The 21710-nt window shown below is 38.2% G+C and overlaps 1 protein-coding gene across 3 annotated transcripts; it reads left to right on the top strand.

Moving 5' to 3' along the window:
- Window positions 1-12934: 12934 nt before the first annotated feature.
- On the top strand, window positions 12935-19532 carry LOC110801815 (uncharacterized). Of its 3 annotated transcripts, XM_056833059.1 has the most exons (7): window positions 12935-13250; window positions 14041-14208; window positions 15479-15548; window positions 15728-15869; window positions 16128-16438; window positions 16785-16892; window positions 19277-19532. In XM_056833059.1, the coding sequence occupies exons 1-5, from the start codon at window positions 13150-13152 to the stop codon at window positions 16283-16285; spliced, it is 639 nt and encodes a 212-aa protein (XP_056689037.1). In that variant the 5' UTR covers window positions 12935-13149; the 3' UTR covers window positions 16286-16438; window positions 16785-16892; window positions 19277-19532. The 3 variants fall into 3 exon arrangements, with proteins under 3 accessions (XP_056689037.1, XP_056689038.1, XP_056689036.1); XM_056833060.1 differs by lacking the exon at window positions 16128-16438 and having other exon boundaries at window positions 12941-13250; XM_056833058.1 differs by having other exon boundaries at window positions 12943-13250; window positions 15728-16438.
- Window positions 19533-21710: the final 2178 nt, after the last annotated feature.

Raw genomic sequence — 21710 nt, 5'->3', positions numbered from 1 at the left:
AAGGAGGAGTTGCACCACACAACCAAAGAACCAACATGAGGCTTTCACAAGCCGAGCTCGGGAGCCGACACCACCACCTCCACCGCCCCAATTCGAAGCCGATGAGGACTTCCCGGATGTCATTTTTGCAACGGAGTGGCAACGAGACCGATTCATCCACCTCAAGAAGAGGGAGGTAATACCCACTCGTTTTATTTGTCAAAGGTCTTTTCATGCAATGGGTATAGAGAGTGATGTCAAACGTCCTTTTCATGGTGTCGGTATGAAGGATATGTATAGTATGTTGCGTCTCACCTTTAGGCGTATAACTTTGGAATTTCTGAGTTCGTTGGCTTTGCGAAAGATGGTTATAGAATTGTGTCGGCGGTTCAGTTTCGCTTGATGAACCGTAATGTTACCATGAGTATAGCTGATTTTGGTGGGATTTTTGGTTTGTCCACCGCCTATAGTAGGAAACCTGGTAGTGCACATAACAACTGTACAATGTGGGGAAAGCTGACGGGTAATGATAATCCCGGTAGTATGCAACACTTGCATGCTTCCAAGATACAACACCCTGTCCCTATTGTTTTCTACAGGTTTCTGGGGTTTACAATTTTTGGTAGAGAGGAGACCCAAAATGTGAGGAGTACTGAGCTGGAGATTTTGGGTGGCTATGTTTTAGAAGGGCAAGAGAGGTATAAAATGAACCTAGCACATCATATGGCCTCCTAACTCTTTTCTATAGCCACTAGCACACATACCCCTCGCATTACCGTTGGTGGGTTGATCACCCACATCGCCATGGCCACAGTTAACTTTATTGAGGCTAACCAAACCCCGGTTTTGGGTAGCAACTTAATTGATTTGGCCTATTTTGCTGGACTCCGTCGCCTACAGGGTGAGCATGGGTTGTTTAGGCCGGGTGCCATGTGGTGGATGTTCGAGTGGAACAGGCTTTTCACTTTACCTGACCCTCAGGGCCGCACCCGTTTCAGACCCGGTCAGGCTCACTATTTATATGCTGGATTTGAGGGTGAGCCGCAGCCTGACCCGCAGCCCCAGCCTGACCCACAGCCAGAGCCCCACCAGTTCGAGCTCGAGCCTCGCACCTACTTTACGAGGGGGCGTCGAGGGGATAAGGGGAGGCCACAGGGTAGGCCTACACCAGAGGAGGAGCAGGGGTCCATTCATGAGAGGTTGGACAGACTTGAGCTCGGTTTCCATGAGTTCGCGGCTGATCACCAGAGGACCATGTTCCCCTTTTATGATCAGTATGCCAGGCAGGGCTACATTGCCCTGGACGCTCAGCACCCTTCCTGGTTTACCTACCCCGTGGAGGGATATGGAGCTCCCGGTGCCATGGGCACTTTCACACCCACCCACTACGGTGGGTTCGGAGTGGGCACTAGCGACTATGGTGGCCAAGGTGGTGATGGTGATGATGGCCAAAGCCATCAGGGATGCTGTTGATGATGATGATGGTTCGGTACCCCTTGAGCCAATGAGGACATTGTCTGATTTGGTTTGGGGGATTTCACATTACCTGTACATATTAGGTATGTTTTCCTTTTATTTCAGCATTTACTTATTGTTGTGTGTTTATTTTGGTGTGTTTATTGCTTTCTAGGGTAGTTTATTGCTTTGAAAAAAAAAATTCAAAAATACGTTCCGATGAATACAATATCATGCTTCCCTGTGCCCCTTGATCGAAAATTATTTTGATTCTTGGTATTTTATGATGGGCAATGTAGATGTGTTGGCCATGATTTGATATTCGATTGATTTGATGCCTTAACATGAGTCAACTCTGACTAACTATTTGTGGACTTGGTGCTTGACTAGTTGACTTGGTTAGGATGTGTGATAGTTTCCTGGTGTGTCATTGATTTTGAGTATTGATTTACGACTATTAGTAGTGTTTTATGACTCATATACATGCACATTGTGGAGGACGAAGGCATTTTTCTATTTTGGTAGCCTTCAGATGAATCTAGATACATTTGTTCCCTCTTTTTCTACCCATGTTGTTGCTTGTGCCCTTTACTCGGTGACTAGCCATATTACAAGCCTGTAAAAACCCCATTGGTTACTAGTCCCAAGCCTAGCTTGGGGGAGCTAATAGTAGTGAGGTGAGGGAGTTGTGGTGTGCTACATTTTGAGCACAAAGTGAGTATTGAAAAAAAAGGAGTTTGTTTCATCATGTTGTTATTGAAAATGAGTTGAAAATGAAAGAGATGAAAGAATAAAACAAATGTGAAGGTTACCAAAAAGAAAGAGAAAAAAAAAGACAGATTGAAAAAGAAAAGAAAGAGAAAAATCTATTACTCTCGAAAAAAAAATAGAGTTCAAAGTGTTTGTTCCAATCAAGTTTTTTAAATTCATACCCTTGTGATGATTGGTTATAATTGTGAAAAAAAAAGGGCAAGAAAGTATGGTGTTGGTGTTTGTTGTTCCATCATGTGTTGAGTGGGAGGTTTATGGTCATTATTTTGGTTGATCATGGTTGTATTTAGGATTTATGCTCCCCAAAGCCAAGGCTTTAAGCTCACGTTTTACCCAAACTTACCACACCCTTACCTAATCCTAACATTACAAGCTTTGAAGACCTTCCGACCTTTGTGCATAGAGTCGTACTTATGTGAAAATAGTTGTTTACCAATGCAAGTTATGACATGACACATTCCGAGTCGACTACTAGGTTGAGTGTATGTTTTTCTAGACACACGAGTGTTGTGAGTTTGGGAGGGCATTGTTCACTTATATGTTGGGAGGAGAGCGAACGGGTACATTTTTTATCCGCCACATAAATGAGTGACGAGTGTGTGAGCACTAGTCTTGAATTCCATTGTGCATTTGTGGTTCGCTTTGCGTGACGATTGTTAAGGTGGATTAGCGGTTGAATGGATTTCATTGGTTGACATTGATGCATGCTTATTGGATTTTGCCTTGAATTTTGTTTTTCATTTTGAAATATGTTGGGGGTGAAGTTGGTCTTGTATTCATAGATGATTTCCTTGCTTAGGGACAAGCAAGGATCTAGCTTGGGGGAGTTTGATGTGTGTGTTTTATATAGTGTTTCACCCCCGTCCCTTAGTACTTTTTTATGTGTCAAATGAGCTCTTAGGAGCCATTTTTAGTACTAATATGCGTTATTTAGTGTGCCTTGAGTTTCAGGTTTGATTATGAGAAATAGGTCTTTTTAGACCCGTTTCATGGTGATTTAGGCCACTACACGAGCCCGAGGAAGTTCGGGACCTTTTTCGTCGACTTTCGGGAGCCTTAGATGCTTATGGTTGAGCCCCGAGAGTTAGACTCGGTGATATGGGCGAAGGATATTGAAGATTTCAAATCGCCCTGTGAGCTGAGGGCGAAATGCGATCATCGGGCGGAAAGAAGAGGAAATTAAAGTTTTCTATGCGTGCCCGATCGGGCGCACTTCGCCCGGTCCGGATCGGGCGGCCAAATAAGAGCAGCTGTGAAGATTTCGCAAACCGCCCGATCGGGCGGAATTTGGCCCGATCGGGCCGACTGTCGAGCACTTCGCCCGATCGGGCGAAGCGTCGCCCAATCGGGCGACGCCAACCTCCAGCAGTTTTTCGCGCATTTACTTTTCCGTTTTTTAGGCTTTATTTTGGCAAACTATATAAACAAGCCTTAGTTAATTTGAGAGACATCTTATTTTCTAGGATTAGACCCTTAGTTTATTTTCTCTTAATCTAGTTTTCTCTCAAATTTGTTCCAAGCACTTATTTTTAGTTTCAATCAAAGCTCCAATTTTTAGTTCATCCTTTTGTTCTACATTTAGGTATTGCTTTCTATTTTGCTTTATTAATTACTTTTAATTATGTTTTCAATCATGCTAATTGCTTTGTTTATTGTTAATATGCTTGAGTAGTCTAATTTCTAGGGTTTGGGGCTCCATGATTATTATGAAGGGATATTGAATAATTATGATTGTTGGCATTGTAATTAATTCCTATTGATTGGTTTATTTCACTATGCAATTAGATTTGCGCAGGTTTAATTGTGTAGTTATGCAACATCGAATTAAGATTCGAGAGATGCAATTTGATGTTTAGGCTTGTGTCAATAGGTGGAATTAGAGTTAATATGTAGCGAGAGCCCGTTAATTCTAAGTCTATGATTAGTATCGATTCGAGAGAGCATGCTAGTCTAATTAATTACTTTGTTGATTATCGTGATTGTTCATTGTCCTGGATTGTTATTTGTTGGTGAACCTATGCCCTAGATTCCTTAATATATTGATTCATATTATTTTAATTATTGTTCGTAGTCTTAGCATACAAATCACCAACCAACTCTTGTTCCCAATAGTCTATATTAATTAATTGATAGTAGAAAGAACGCATGTTTCCCTGTGGATTCGATCCTGACTTCCCTTGCTACCTTGCTAGTGAACTTAGGTTATTTTTGATTAGGTGATACGACTTTATCCTATCAGTTTGATCAATTAATGATGGGTCAGGCCGAACTTCCAATAGAATTTTGGGGACATGCACTAAATACAGCTGCACTCACTATAAATAGAACTCCGTCTAAAGCTGTTGAAAAGACTCCATATGAGTTATGGTTTGGAAAGCCTCCAAAAGTGTCTTTTCTTAAGATTTGCGGATGTGAAGTATACGTCAAACGATTAATTTTAGACAAACTTCATCCAAAATCCGACAAATGTATCCTTGTGGGCTATCCAAAGGAAACAAAGGGGTATTACTTCTACAATACATCTGAGAACAAGGTGTTTGTTGCTCGAGATGGTATTTTTTTGGAAAGAGATCACATTTCCGAAATGACAAGTGGGAGAAAAGTAGACCTCTAAGAAATTTGAGTCGAACAACAAACTCTAGAAAATTCTCAAGATGACATTCAGGTTGAAACTCAAAGATCTTTAGAAGAATCTAGTGAGAATCAAGGACCATCTAGAAATGTAACCCCGCGTAGATCGCAGAGATATAGATCTCAACTGGAAAGGTACTTAGGTATTTTGACGAACGAGAGCTATGAAGTTCTATTACTTGAAAGTGATGAACCTGCGACTTACAAACAAACTATGACGAGCCCTAGCTCCAAGCAATGGCATGAAGCCATGCAATACGAATTAGACTCCATGTCTGAAAACCAAGTTTGGGATTTGGTCGATTTGCCAGATGGCTACCAAGCCATAGGAAGAAAATGGGTTTTCAAACTGAAAAAGGACAAGGATGGGAAACTTGAAGTTTTCAAAGCTAGATTGGTTGCAAAAGGTTACAGGCAAGTCCACGGTGTGGATTACGATGAAACCTTTTCCCCAGTTGCAATGCTAAAGTCTATTCGGATAATGTTAGCAATCGTTGCATATTACGATTACGAAATATGGCAGATGGATGTCAAAACCGCTTTCTTAAACGGCGTTTTAACAGAAATTGTGTTTATGACACAGCCTGAGGGTTTTGAGGATCCAAACAATGCTAAAAAGGTATGCAAGCTTAAGAAATCAATCTACAGATTGAAGCAAGCATCAAGAAGCTGGAATATACGTTTTGATGAAGCAGTCAATGACTTTGGTTTCATCAAGAACTCAGACGAATCTTGTGTTGGAACATTTATAGAGTAAATGGGTTTATGAGTTAATTGTGAAAGTGTATTATACTAGGAGTTGAGGAGGTAGTATAATGTTTAGAGTTTATTCCAAGTGGATGCAACGGTTATTTGGGCACCCGTCGGGCGAAACCCGCCCGTCGGACGACTTTCTCCAATCGCCCGCCGGGCGAAGATCTGCCCACCGGGCGAAAGGAGAAAGTGAAATGTTTGCACGCGCGCCCGACCGGGCGAAGCTCGCCCGTCGGGCGACTTTCTCCAATCGCCCACCGGGCGTAATTTATAATTCGAGAAAAAAATAAAAAAATAAAAAATGTTAATTTCGAAATTGACATATGTTCCGTACAAATTAAAATAATAATACAACATATTAACTTCAAAGTTCTAGAACATACGTAACTCCGCCCACCGGGCGAATGGAGAAAGTGTCCGTTTTGAGCGTTTTTGTGACGGTTGGTTGGATGTAACCGTTGGATATTATTTCCAATGGTGACTCTTCATTAAGAACTCTATATATAGAGTACTTATGACACATTTAAGATGATAGTTAACATATTAAGATACTTGCATACTTTTGAGAAATCATCTTGCAAATTATTTCTTGAAAGTGGGACATTTGAGTGATAAACACAAATTCTTGTTGAATTGATTTTGTGAGAACACACAAGATCAATTGATTCTTCATTGTATCTCAATAGTGTTATCGTGAACCCGATTGTTCCTTTGTGGGTCGATAAAATACTATTAGGAAAGCGTTCTATTTCGTGCCTTGAAGATTTTATCCGGTCTCCCCACAGTGATATTTCTAACAATCTAATAGTATTTTATTCTTTGGATAATGGCGTCTTCATTGCGTGATATGGCTACGAATTTCCAGAAGTTGGACAAGTTCGAGGGTGCGGGTTATCGCCGTTGGCAAAAGAAAATTCACTTTCTTTTGACAACATTGAACGTGGTGTACGTGCTAACAACTCCCATGCCAGATCCTCCCGTCGATGGAGAAGAAGAGACTTTGGAGTATACACGGCGTAGAACCAAGTGGGAGAACGATGATTACATTTGTCGTGGGCACATATTGAATGCGTTGGCTGACCCGTTGTTCGATCTGTACCAATATGAGGAGAGTGAAAAGAAACTTTGGGACAAACTTGATTCCAAGTATATGGCCGAGGATGCTTCAAGTAAGAAATTTCTTGTTAGCAATTTTAATAATTTTAAAATGTCTAATGATAGGCCTATTATGGAACAATTTCATGAAGTTCAACATATTTTGAGTCAAATTAGATTGCATGGTATGGTAATGGATGAGGCTATAGCGGTAACATCTATTATTGATAAATTGTCATCTTCTTGGAAAGATACAAAGAACTCCTTGAAACATAAAAAGGAGGAAATGACCATGGAACAATTGGGTACTCATCTTCTTGTTGAGGAGGGTATCCGGGTTCAAGATGGTGTTAAGGAGGCTAATGTCAATGACAAGATTACTCCGGGTTCTTCTATCAACATGGTGGAAGAAGGGCAGTCTAGTGGGACTAAAAAGTTCAACAAAAGGCCACATAAATCCAACAATAAAAATGTTGCAAACAAGAAGGATAAAAAGACAAAATCTGTTTCTTGTTGGGAATGTAACGGTCCTCATTTCAAGAGGGATTGTCCAACCTTCAAAAAGAAGAAGGCTAGCAAGGGTCAACATAACAATGTTGACAAGAACCAAGGTATGGTTGTTGCACATGATGCTACAAATATAGAAATGAATTTTGTGGCTATGATTTCTAAAATCAATGTTGTGCAGGTTGATGACTCTTGGTGGATTGATACGGGAGCCTCTAGACATGTGTGCAAAGATAGGAATTATTTCAAATCTTTTGAAGATTTGGAGGATGGTCCAATTTTGTACATGGGGAATGATTCTATGGTCAAGGCTAAAGGAATAGGCCAAGTGGAATTATTGCTAACATCTGGAAAAACTCTAACTCTTAGGGATGTAGTTTTTGTACCAGAAGTTAGGAAAAACTTAATGTCTGGAGGTGTATTAAATAAGTATGGATTTAAGATGGTTTTTGAGTCTGATAAGTTTGTATTAAGTAAGGGTGGTATTTATGTAGGACAAGGATATTGTTGTAATGGGATGTTTAAATTAAGCATTAATAATAAAGTTGTAGGTTCTATTTACTTGCTTGATGTTTCTTCTCTATGGCACAATCATTTATGTCATGTTAATTATCGCCGCTTGTATGACATGTCTAAAGTAGGATTGATTCCTCCTTTTGATTATAATATAGAGAAGTGTAAAACATGCATGTTAAATAAAATTACAAGAAATCCTTTTCCTACCGTGCAAAGACAAACAAAATTGCTTGAATTAGTGCATAGTGACTTATGTGATTTTCATAGTTCACCTTCTTTAGGAAATAAGAAATATATTGTAACTTTTATTGATGATTATTCAAGATGGTGTTACATTTATTTGTTATCTTCTAAAGATGAAGCTCTAGATAAGTTTAAGATCTTTAAAATCAAAGTTGAATTGCAAACTAATGAAAAAGTTAAGAAACTTCGAACGGATAGGGGTGGAGAGTATTATGATCCAAGTTATTTTCAGTCTATTGGTATAATCCATGAAATTACCGCACCATATTCTCCTCAAAGTAATGGGGTTGCGGAAAGAAAGAATAGGATTCTAAAAGAAATGGTTAATTCCATGCTTTCTAATTCGGGTCTTAGTGACGGTTTTTGGGGTGAAGCTATGTTGACAGCTTGTTATGTCTTGAATAGAGTTCCTAACAAAAGGAATAAGACTACCCCATATGAACTTTGGCACAAACGAAAGCCTAATATCAATTACCTTAGGGTATGGGGATGTAGGGCTATCGTTAAAGTGACGGAACCCAAAAGGAAAACTTTGGGTGAAAAGGGAATTGATTGCATCTTTATAGGCTATGCTGAACATAGCAAAGCCTATAGGTTTTATGTCATTGAGTCTAATGACTATGTCTCTACACACACTGTGGTAGAGTCAAGGGATGAAATTTTTAATGAAACTCGTTTTTCATCAATTCCAAGGCCAAAGGATATGTTACCTAGTACTAGTTCCGGTATAGTAGATGATATTGGAAAAGATCATGATACTATTGTACCGGAAATAAGGAAAAGTAAGCGAATTAGGAAAGAAAAGTCTTATGGACCTGATTTTCAGTTGTACTTAGTTGAAGGGTCAAGAGAGTCAGTTTTGACTCTATCTTCATATTGTTATAATGTGGAGGAAGACCCTAAGACTTTCAATGAGGCGGTCAAGTCTTATGACTCTTCTTTTTGGAAGGAGGCAATTGATGATGAAATGGATTCTTTAATGGGTAATAATACTTGGATTTTATCTGATTTACCCCCCGGTTGCAAACCACTTGGTTGTAAGTGGATTTTCACAAGGAAAAAAGAAAATCGATGGAACCGTATTAAAGCATAAGGCCCGATTGGTGGCCCAAGGCTTTAGGCAAAGATATTTATGCTCCGGTGGCAAGAATTGCCACTATAAGGTTATTAATTGCATTAGCTGCGATTCATAACTTGGTAATTCACCAAATGGATGTTAAAACGGCATTCCTTAATGGTGAATTGGAGGAGGAAGTGTATATGAATCAATCAGAAGGCTTTGTTGTTAAAGGACAAGAGAGCAAGGTTTGCAAGTTAATTAGATCTTTGTATGGGCTAAAACAAGCACCTAAGCAATGGCATCAAAAATATGATGAATTTGTCTTGTCTAATTGTTTCAAAATAAATCAAGCCGATAAGTGTGTATATAGCAAGTTTGATGACAACGGTAAAGGAGTTGTAATTTGCTTATATGTGGATGACATGCTTATCTTTGGGACTGATTTGGAACAAGTTGAAAAGACCAAAGTTTTTCTCTCTACTTGTTTCTCCATGAAGGATTTGGGAGAAGCGGATGTTATTCTTGGAATTAGAATAATAAGAGAAAATGGAGCAATATCTTTATCACAATCTCATTATATTGAGAAAGTGATTGAGAGGTTTGGTAAATCAAATTGTTCACCGGTTTCTACTCCTATGGATCCAAGCATTAAGTTGGTTCCGAGTAGTGGTACTCCAATTTCACAATTGGAGTATGCAAGCTTGATTGGAAGCTTGATGTATGCTATGACTTGTACTAGACCGGATATAGCTTTTGCTGTTGGAAAGCTAAGTCGATTTACCAGTAATCCTAGTATGTTTCATTGGCAAGCTTTGAGGCGAGTACTTAAGTATTTGAAGAAAACTATAGATTATAGTTTGACTTATACGGGAGAACCTTCGGTATTAGAAGGTTACTCGGATGCTAGTTGGATAACAAACCAAGAGGATTATTCATCTACAAGTGGTTGGGTGTTTATTCTTGGAGGAGGTGCCATTTCATGGGCTTCTAAGAAACAAACATGTATAACTGATTCAACTATGGCATCGGAGTTCATAGCATTAGCTTCATGTTGCAAGGAAGCGGAATGGCTAAGGGATTTGTTGAGAGAGGTAGACTTATGGGTAAAACCAATGTCTCCTAATGCTATACATTGTGATAGTGCTTCAACAATAGCTAAGGCATATAGCCAAGTGTACAATGGGAAATCAAGACATATTGGTGTAAGACACAGTTATATGCGTGAATTGATTAAGGATGGAGTCATTACCATTGATTATGTACGGTCTAATCTCAATTTGGCTGATCAGTTTACTAAACCTTTTCCAAAAGAGTTAGTGTACAAAATGTCTCAAGGGATGGGTCTTAAGCCTATTGGAAAATCACAAGTGAAGGAAAACTCAATTTAACGTCTATTAAAACATTAGATCTTAAATTCAATGAGGATACTACTTCATTTGATGATTTGAAGCACTCAAATAATATACATCCCAAAGGTGAGTGTCTTGTGACTGCAATGTTAAGAGGTTGAATTAATTTTCTTAATAAATCTTTGACATGGGTGCTCAAATTGCAGGAGCATACTTCATGAAAGATTTACCTATATGAGTAAGAAGTTTGGCCGCTTCACCAAGTTTAAGGCTTAACTTGGAAGATTCACGAATGGATATGGACACCATGGCTTCAAAGGTGTCGAGGAAAAAAACTTGTTTGTGTTATGCTTGTGTGTATGATATCTTCAATAGTTCAAAGTGATTGTATGATTCAAACCTTAGTCTATCATTACAATCGAAATTGTTGTAAAGAATATTTATACTAAGTGGAAATTCAATCGTTAGATATTTTCATTATGCATAAGTATGATCTTTTATGTCTAAGGCAAGTGATAAACCATTCAACATTTATTATATAAATGGAGGAGGATTGTTGGAACATCTATAGGGTAAATGGGTTTATGAGTTAAATGTGAAAGTGTATTATACTAGGAGTTGAGGAGGTAGTATAATGTTTATAGTTTATTCCAAGCGGATGCAACGGTTATTTGGGCACCCGTCTGGCGAAACCCGCCCGTCGGACGACTTTCTCCAATCGCCCGCCGGGCGAAGATCCGCCCACCGGGCGAAAGGAGAAAGTTAAATGTTTGCACGCGCGCCCGACCGGGCGAAGCTCGCCCGTCGGGCGACTTTCTCTAATCGCCCACCGGGCGGAACTCCACCCACCGGGCGAATGGAGAAAGTGTCTGTTTTGAGCGTTTTTGTGACGGTTGCTTGGATGTCACCGTTGGATATTATTTCCAATGGTGACTCTTCATTAATAACTCTATATATAGAGTACTTATGACACATTTAAGATGATAGTTAACATATTAAGATACTTGCATACTTTTGAGAAATCATCTTGCAAATTATTTCTTGAAATTGAGACATTTGAGTGATAAACACAAATTCTTGTTGGATTGATTTTGTGAGAACACACAAGATCAATTGATTCTTCATTGTATCTCAATAGTGTTATCGTGAACCCGATTGTTCCTTTGTGGGTCGATAAAATACTATTAGGAAAGCGTTCTATTTCGTGCCTTGAAGATTTTATCCGGTCTCCCCACAGTGATATTTCTAACATCTTGTGTATACAAGAAGGTCAGTGGGAGAAAAATTGATTTTCTAGTATTATATGTCGACGACATATTACTTATCGGAAATGACATACCTATGTTGAACTCTGTCAAGATTTGGCTTGGGAAATATTTTTCGATGAAGGATCTAGGAGAAGCACAGTACATACTGGGCATCAAGATTTACAGAGATAGATCTAAGAAGATGATTGGACTCAGTAAAAGCACTTATATCAATAAGGTGCTTGAAAGGTTCAATATGGAAGACTCCAAGCGAGGCTACCTAACCATGTCTCATGGAATGACTTTAAGCAAGACTCAGTGCCCAAAAACACTAGATGAGCGTAGACGAATGAGTGGGATTCCATATGCATCATTGATTGGTTCAATAATGTATGCTATGATATGTACACGCCCGGATGTTGCGTACGCACTTAGTTCTACGAGCAGATACCAGTCAGACCCAGGAGAGGCACATTGGCCTGCTGCCAAGAATATTCTAAAGTACCTAAAAAGGCACAAAGATGATTTCCTGGTCTATGGTGGAGATGATGAATTAATTGTTAAAGGCTATACGGACGCAAGTTTCCAAACCGACAAGGATGATTTCAGATCACAGTCTGGGTTTGTCTTCTACCTCAACGGAGGTGCAGTAAGCTGGAAAAGTGCTAAGCAAAGCACCATTGCGGATTCTACAACTGAAGCGGAGTACATTGCTGCACATGAAGCAGCAAAGGAAGCTATTTGGCTAAGGAAGTTCATAGGTGAACTTGGTGTAGTCCCCTCCATTAAAGGACCAATAGCTCTATATTGTAATAATAACGGAGCTATTGCATAGGCAAAGGAGCCTAGACACCACCAGAGAGTCAAGCATGTACATCGTAGATTTCACCTTCTACGAGAGTTCGTTGAAAGAAAAGAAGTCGAGATAAGCAAGATTGGAACTGATGACAACATCTCAGATCCATTAACTAAACCTCTGCCGCAGGCGAAGCACAACTCGCACACTGCAGCTATGGGAATCAAGCATGTTGGAGAATGGCTTTGATGTCCTTATTTAATGTTTTAAAGTTTTAGAGGTTAATACTTTGTAAAACGTTATTGGTTAACCATTCACATTAATGAATAGAATTCATTATTCCATTTAATTTGTGGTTTATTAAATGATGAGTCTCTTCAATTTGACGATATATTCAAGATAGACTGTCATGACCAGTCCTGTGACTAAGAAATGTCTACACTAGAGAAAAAATCCTTATAGGTTGCTCATTAAAGGTTGCCCTTATCAAACAAGTGCAACCCTTAAGGAAAAAAAAATTTTAAAAAAAAAATTAATTAAAATCTGAAAATATCAGCGCAGCCTTAACCTAAGAACTGAAAAAAAAAACACTGCTTTCTCCTCCCTGTCACAGCTCCTGCAAAACGACCTCCTTCTCAAGTGACCGGCGAAGCCACCGGCGAAACCACACTCACGAACTCGCACCCTCTCTCCTCCTTCTCAGGCGACAACAGAGGTCTTCCCCACTCAATTCGAAGAAAAAAATTGATGAAGGCCGCCGAATTTGCACTACCAAAGCTGTCGAAAATCCTACTTGTGATGAAATTGGTGACTTCTGCAAATTTCTCAATCTTCCTTACCATTAGGAGGTTCGATTTTATTTGTAATTTTGATCGTCGTCTTCAGTTTTGCTTTTTAATTTCGTCTGAATTTTATTTGATTCATTTTGTTAATTTCGTCTGAATTTTTTTCTGTTTTCTGCGAATTTTTTGTTGATTATGTGCGCCAAGTTATGTAGATTTCTCATGATTATTTTTGGTTATGTAATAAACAATAATTTGAGGATTGATGCAACTGAACTTGGGATATTTTAAATAAAAGATGAAAATATCGATAGAATCAACTGGTCACAATTCAATTTGGAAATGATTAATTACCTATTTGGCGGTGTTACATTGAGCAAATTGTCTAAATGTTTGTCTTGTTCACTGTATAGGCATGTAGCTTTGAAAGGATGCACACATGAGTATTAAAGCCACTAACTGAATTAATGGTTGGTTTAAGTTAGTATTGAATATTAACTTAAACTTTTCTTATTCTCTTGCCTGATTTTTGTGTTTTCAATTAATGGTTGGTTTAAGTTAATATTGAATACTAAGCATTGTCAGGGTCGTGTATAGATACTATCATTAAAGGCTCATGTATAGAGACTATCATTAAAGGGCTAAGATAAGATGACCTCTATATCAGAGAAGTAGGTTTTTTACAGGAAGGTAAATGCAGCATATTTGAGCTCTTTGGAAGTGTCCTGTGGTCTTAAGTGCTTTCATCATCATCCTAAACACTGGGGCTGTTTTCCCAAAGATTAGACTTTTGTAGACAATGGTCATGTTGTTTTTCAAGTGTGATATGCCCACCATGCTCTCCTTTTTGTTGCAGGCTGTTTGAGCGAGCATTGGCGTATGTTGGAACGGATTACTTGTCTTACCCTCTTTGGGATAAGTATATTGAATATGAATATACGCAACAGCAGTGGGCATATCTTGCCTCAATATATACTAGGATATTGGAGAATCCAAATCAACAGTTGGATCGCTATCTTACAAGGTGGGGTTTTGAATTTCTTTCCTCTGATGGATATGCCTTGAAAATAGTAATTCTTTACAAGATGCTTCTTTTCCTTTGAAATACATGATTGGAAATACAAGATGCTTCATCACCCATTGCTAATCATTGTAGGTTGTATTAGTTATAGTGATTTACTAGGATGTCATGAACCCAAGTTGGGGGATTGGGGAAGTTAAACTGGAATTTGAATTTTCTGCTAGGTTTCATGTGATTGTGCCTATAAATGAACAAGTGGTTGCATCGTAGTTTAAACAAGTGAAACAAGGCAATTTACAAACAGGGTTGGCCTGCTTGCAACTTCTCAAGTAGTGTATTTTCTCAATCTTGTTCGCATGTTCTAAATCAACCATGACCATGAGTCTTTTCAGCTTTCATTGGGCTTGATGCTTCGTGCCTAATCTAATCTGATTGAAGTCCTTGATGCAGATTGTTCGTTAGTGTCGAATTCTGCTGCTGATGCTTGCTTCTCGTACTGCTACCTTGTTGGTTGTCTTGCTGTTTGTGTGCTTTGACAGTGAGAGTGAGAGTGAGGTGGATATGAACTGATAATAAAATGTCGACAGATTCTTATGAATAATGTGGTTTTAGATGTTCTATTAGTATGATTTCTGTCTCAGTTTGATGCCTCGATGTTGTCATTAGGTTGGAGAGCCACACAGCTGCGCTTCGTAGAATGAAGATTATGATTAACTCACTCTAGTGCTAGGAATTTGTCTATGAAAAGTTATATTAGTGAGAATGGGGTGTAGTGTTGATCATGCATTTGGCTATTTGTTGGTTGGAGGTTATAACGTCACTTGTTGAAAGATAGAAATATATCGTCTTCAAGTAGATTCTGATGGAGAGAGTCAAGCTATAATGTGACAAATTTCAAAGACATGCTCATAGTTTCCTTCTCGGTCTGTTCTAGAATGGTAAAGTCTCTTAGGAGTTAGGTCGTTTGTCACTCTGTTGCGTTAATAGTTGTTCGTTTAACTTGCTGTTGGGTGAAGACTTGCAGCTTGCATATAGACAGTGTGTTCATAGCATTCTTTATGCATATAGAAAATAGTGTATCAGTTCATGGAGTCATAATTTTTTATTTCTTCAACTAACTTATGGGATAATTGCAATTTGCTTGTTTGAGTTATAAAAAATTGTCGAGGGCATTGTTTTTTTCGTTCAACAGAAGCTTTTAAATCATTCTCTGCTTATTTGAGAGGAGTTCCTCTAGCTTTGTGTTTTTGTTCACTTTTTTCCATCTTTACAGTGCTGAGTCACGACAGACAAATCAATTGTGCTATATCAGCCATTGCGACGCAAATTCTCTTGTAAATCAGGTATGCTTTGGACTTACAAAACGTATGCATTGTACTCCTGCATTCGCTTTATTTCCATTTTCTGTGTGATTAATTCTTTTGCATTCTATATCTCTGTTTGAGGTTGGTCTCCATATGAGATCAGTGGTCCTTTCTAGGAAACACACTTCTTTGACTTGGCTTGTCCTCGTCTTGTACAGATTACAAGAGTATCATTAACCCCAGAATCAAGCTATATAGCCAAACCAGCAGCATCGTGGATTGATGATTTTCTAGTGTGGATGTCTCCTGAAGCTTTTGGTTACCAAATACCAATTCTCATTTTCTCTACGGTTTTTAACCGTAAGATGCTTAACCAAATTTTCTGCAGCCTCCATTGCAGCTCCTGCTGCTCTATTCTATATGCTAAGCTTCGGCCAAAAACTAAACTAAAAAAACTGGACTCCTTCAAATGTTGCAGCGATTGTCTTTTATACTCAGCCCGTGCTTCTGTGCGCCAACACAAGAGGGTCTGTGTGCGCGCACAGACCTCTGCGCCCACACAGCTGTAGTCTCTGTGCGCGCACACAATTCCCAGAGCTTACTGTATGATTTTTGCAGATTTGTGCGCCCCTACAGGCAGACTGTGCGCGCGCACAGACCTGTACCTCTGCTATGTTGTTGTTCTGTTTGTTGTTGCTGATCTGCTCGTGGCTTGGTGCTATTTGCTTGCTTCGTGTGGGGCTGTTGCTGCAGTTTGCTTGCTCGCATTGCAGTAGCTTCATGAACGACGACAGTAAATGATTTAGCAATGACAGTATACGGAAGTGTTGTGACAGGTTGTTGTCAACGCTCATGTATGTAGCTGCTGCTGTAAGGCTGCAATGTTGTTGAGCTTCTGTAGGTTGTTCGTTGCAGTGGCCTTGGTTGCTGTATGTGCTCATTAAATCTTGGTCTTTAGCTGAAAATTTTATTTTAAAAACTTTGACTCGTGAAGACCATGCATCTGTAGTTAGTCTGAATTTGCTTCTCTTTTAACTTCAGTCTATCTTTTTATAATATTATTATAGATGATGTTGCCACCCGTGCTATCACCCGTAGATTGAGGGAAGATGGGAGTCTTATTGGTGTGCTGAGTACATATGAAACAAAATCAGACAACCAACGACTCTTAGAAATGGCTCGTTCTAGGACATTGTCGTTAATATTTTCTTCCTGCTGAGTTTGGAAAAGGCAAACTGTAAATTTTGCTTTAATGTTGGGATTACAATTTTGCAGGTGTTGATTTGATAAGTGGTGTTTCTTGCCAAGCTCCTTAAATGGGTCAACAAAACTGACGATGAATGAGAATTTAATACAAACGGCAGAACTAGGGAAACTTTTAAGGTTTGTGCTTTGCTGCTATTGCTATCTTTATTATGACCATATGTTTAACTATTAACTCTCATTCATTGTTCACTTTTTTCCCTCCAACTGGTTTTGAGTTTTTCTTCATTTTTTTCCTCGCATTGAGTTTCAATATTTCTCTTTTTCCCTGCTGCACTATGTACATTATTAACATAAAAATGAAATAAAGACATATATAAATCAAGGGAGACTAAAATATACTCCAGTTATGTTAAGTCGAATTAAGTGTCCTTAGGTTCATTTGTGGATAGTTGGGATCGAAAATGGTATTTTTGGCCATAAATGACCTATATTGACCCATAAGCGTGCATAACGAACTTGAAATGAGTTCATAAACATATAACTAATCATATGAATCATGAAAAACGTTTATAGTGTGGAAATAGGTTCGTTTGTTGGTAGTTGGGATCGAAAATGCCATTTGTTCCCATAAATGACCTATATCGACCCAAATGACCCATAGGCGTGCATAATGAACTTGAAATTAGTCTTATAAACATATAACTAATCATATGAATCATGAAAAAGGTGTAGAATTTGAATATAAGTTCGTTTGTTGATAGTTGGGATCGAAAATACCATTTTTGGCCATAAATGACCTATATCGACCCAAATGACGCATATGCGTGCATAATGAACTTGAAATGAGTTTCATAAACATATAACTAATCATATGAATCATTAAAAAGGTTTAGAATTTTAATATAAGTTCGTTTGTTCGTAGTTAGGATCGAAAATGCCATTGTTTGGTCATAAATGACCTATATCGACCCAAATGACCCATAGGTGTGCATAACGAACTTGAAATGAGTCATATAATCATATAACTAATCATATGAATCATGAAAACGTTTAGAATATGAAAACAGGTTCGTTTGTTGGTAATTGGGATCGAAAATGCCATTTTTGGCCATAAATGACCTATATCGACCCAAATGACCTTTAGGCGTGCATAACGAACTTGAAATGAGTCTTATAATCATATAACTAATCATATAAATAATGAAAAAGGTTTAGAATGTGGATATAAGTTCGTTTGTTGGTAGTTGGGATCGAAAATGCCATTTTTGGCCATAAATGACCTATATCGACCCAAATGACCCTTAGGCGTGCATAACGAACTTGAAATGAGTCTTATAATCATATGACTAATCATATAAATCATTAAAAACGTTTAGAATATGGAAATAGGTTCGTTTGTTGGTAGTTGGGTTCGAAAATGCCATTTTTGGCCGTAAATGAACTATATCGACGCAAATGACCCATAGGCGTGCATAACGAACTTAAAATGGGTCTTATAAACATATAAATAATCATATGAATCATGAAAAACGTTTAGAATATGAAATAGGTTCGTTTGTTGGTAGTTGGGATCGAAAATGCCAATATTGGCCATAAATGACCTATATCGACCCAAATGACCCTTAGGCGTGCATAACGAACTTGAAACGAGTCTTGTAAACATATAACTAATCATATGAATCATGAAAACGGTTAGAATGTGGAAAGAGGTTCGTTTGTTGGTAGTTGGGATCGAAAATTTCATTTTTGGCCGTAAATGACCTATAACGACCCAAATGACCCATAGGCGTGCATAACGAACTTAAAATGAGTCTTATAAACATATAACTAATCATATGAATCATGAAAAAGGTTTAGAATGTGGATATAGGTTCGTTTGTTAGTAGTTGGGATCGAAAATGCCATTTTTGGCCATATATGACCTATATCGACCCAAATGACCCTTAGGCTTGCATAAAGAACTTGAAATGAGTTTCATAAACATATAACTAATCATATGAATCATGAAAAAGGGTTAGAATGTGGAAATAGGTTTGTTTGTTGGTAGTTGGTATCGAAAATGACATTTTTGGCCATAAATGGCGTATATCGACCCAAATGACCCTTAGGCTTGCATAACGAACTTGAAATTAGTTTCATAAACATATAACTAATCATATGAATCATGAAAAAGGGTTAGAATGTGGAAATACGTTCGTTTGTTGGTAGTTGGGATCGAAAATGCCATTTTTGGCCATAAATGATCTATATCGACCCAAATGACCCATAAGCGTGCATAACGAAGTTGAAATGAGTCTTATAAACATATAACTAATCATATGAATCATGAAAAAGATTTAGAAAGTGTATTTAGGTTCATTTGTTTATATTTGGGATCGAAAATGCCATTTTTGGCCAAATATGATCTATATAGAGCTAAGTGAGCCTTAGATGTGCATAAATAACTTTGAAATGAATCTTAGTACACTCAGAAAGTTGTTTTCGCGACCAATATAATTTCTGTTTTTGCATATGAAACTTAATTTAATTTATTGGTTTGCATGTACGTTGTTCTTTTAAAGGTTTTCACAACTCCAAGGGAGGGGCCCTTTACCAAAGAGGAGTTGGATGAAGTTCGAGACAAGTGGGCTACTTACTTCAACGATTGTGAACTACCCTCATTGTAATAAATAGAGCAGGCTTGTAGTTATCCGTGACTCTTACATTATTTTTTTATTTGTCGATTTAACTAATTACATTTGAATTAATTCGGTAATATTATTGGAAATTTGAAATTTATATCATTTTTTAGGAATGTCAAGCTGATGTTTGGTGAAACAGTATTCTATAGATTATAATCCAGAATTTTATATTGCAAAATATCAAAAATTATATTGTAGAATTTTTTTTAAAAAAAAAAAAAAAAACTTAAAAGTTGCCCTTGTTTGCAACGAGAGCAACTTATGTGAAGCTTATAAGTTGCCCTTGTATGCAACAAGAGCAACTTATAAGTTTCACATAAGTTGCCCTTGTTGCAAACAAGGGAAACTTATAAGATTATAAGTTGCCCTTGTTAAGGGAAACTTTTGATAATTTCACAAAAGTGACCCCCCATATGTTGCCCTTATAATTGGCAACTTATAAGCCTATTTTAAGGGCAACTTATGATGTTTTTTCCTCTAGTGCTATCAAGTGAACTTGAATGTCAAAAGTTGAAAATGGTCCCTGGTCGGAGTTTTCTATAAAGATGGACGCATAGAAAACGTTAGACGACTAGAATGCAAGATGACTAGTAGTTCTGTTTCTTGAACTATGTGGACATGACAATGTCGCAATCATTTGCATAGATACTTACTTTGGGAAGACTAGTATTGGAAAGACCTATGAAACTTTACTGTAAGAGATGAAAATCTGTCATAAGTAAATTTCATGAAAATTATTAGACACTAATCCTCAATACCTGAGTGATTTGAGATTACTTGTTTGAGAACTGCTTACTTTGGCGTTGTCAACCGTCGCACCGTAAAAGGAGGCTATAAAGGCAACGCTCAGGTAATCACCTATCAAACAAAGTCTAATCTCAAGATCGCAAGATTGGGATTGTCCTCCCATAAAACGGGATGAGATGCTGAAAGTTGTACAAGGCCACTCGAAGAGCTAGAAACTGTAAAATGCATGGCCGTCCTCAGATGAATCATAGGCTATGATTATCTGTTTATTTGATCAGTTGCTGAAACCGAGAAATACCTCTGGAAATAATAAGGATGACAACTCTAACCTTATGTTCAAGAGCAAGCATCAAGCGACAAAGGAATTAGGAAATGCACACTTGTCCCTAAGGACAAGTGGGAGACTGAAGGAAATAATGCCCTTGGTCCAAGTATGCATTTAATGGTAAGTCAAATAAATGCGGTTCAGTATTAATTATACAAGTTAATAATTCAGTGAGATCAAGTGTACTGTATGCCTAGCTAGAGGCCGCTTCAGTTCAAGTGGAATTAATAATATTAATCCACAGCTTACTCTTGACTGAACCCGTAGGGTCACACAAATAGTACGTAAACGGATCAAGTATTTAATAGAATTAAATACTCCATCTATGGATATTCGGAATCGACGGATCTCGGTTCCAGTGGCGGCTAAGATCGTCAAAGGCAAATTATGAATACTCCGGAAACGATGATTTTGCCGGAAACGGAAATATGGATCGTATCAGAAATATAAATATTATCCAAGTCGTAGATCTTGCCGAAAACGGAAACATGGTACGTATCGGAAAATATTATCGGGAATGAAAATATTGCCAGAATCTAAAATATTGCCGGAAACGGAAATATTGTTGGAATCGAAAATATTATCGGAATCGGAAAATAATTTCGGAAACCGAAATATTAAATATTTGTTCGAAACAGAAATTTATTCCGGAATCGGAAATATTAAATATTGTTCAAATCGGAAATGATTTCCGGAATCAGAAAATTAAACGGAAGCGCGACGTACGAAATAAACATCGGACGAACTTGCTAGACGCAGCGAAGCCCGCGCGCACAAGCAAACGCATGGGCGCAGCCTACTGCGACCAAGCAAGCAGGCCCAGCCAAGCACGAAGCAAGGTCGGGCCCGCGAGCAAGGCCAGCGAGCTGGCCACCCTTCGTGGGCTGCGAGCAGCTGCTGGGCCAAGCCTCAGCGCGCGCGCGCACAACGCCCTTCGTGGGCTGTTGTGCGTGTGTGTTTGTGTTTGTGTACGAAGCCTTGATCGATTAGGATTCGTTTAGATTAATTTCCTAAATCTACTAGAAATTAATTGATTGAATTTAAGTTAAATTCAGATTAGCTAAATTGATTCCTAGTAGTATTCTAATATTTGATTTCTCAATCCTATAAATAGGTGATCTTATTTCACAATTTATAACGAGTAATTCAAGTATTCATTCAAGTTTTAGGCTTAAAACTCAGATTTTTATTTGCTATAAAATCCGAAAATTACATAGAACCTTAAGTGCAATTCTAGTTAAT

The sequence above is a fragment of the Spinacia oleracea genome, chromosome 6, assembly GCF_020520425.1.
Source record: "Spinacia oleracea cultivar Varoflay chromosome 6, BTI_SOV_V1, whole genome shotgun sequence".
Classification (NCBI taxonomy): Eukaryota; Viridiplantae; Streptophyta; class Magnoliopsida; order Caryophyllales; family Amaranthaceae; genus Spinacia; species Spinacia oleracea.
The sequence above is the reverse complement of the archived record's forward strand: the minus strand, read 5'-3'. Positions and strand labels throughout refer to the sequence as shown.

Coding starts and splice junctions, on each gene's coding strand:
- LOC110801815 (XM_056833058.1), top strand. CDS start 13,150: ATGAAGGCCGCCGAATTTGCACTACCAAAGCTGTCGAAAATCCTACTT. Junction 14,209..15,478: donor TTGGATCGCTATCTTACAAG/GTGGGGTTTTGA, acceptor CCATCTTTACAG/TGCTGAGTCACGACAGACAA. Junction 15,549..15,727: donor CAAATTCTCTTGTAAATCAG/GTATGCTTTGGA, acceptor CGTCTTGTACAG/ATTACAAGAGTATCATTAAC.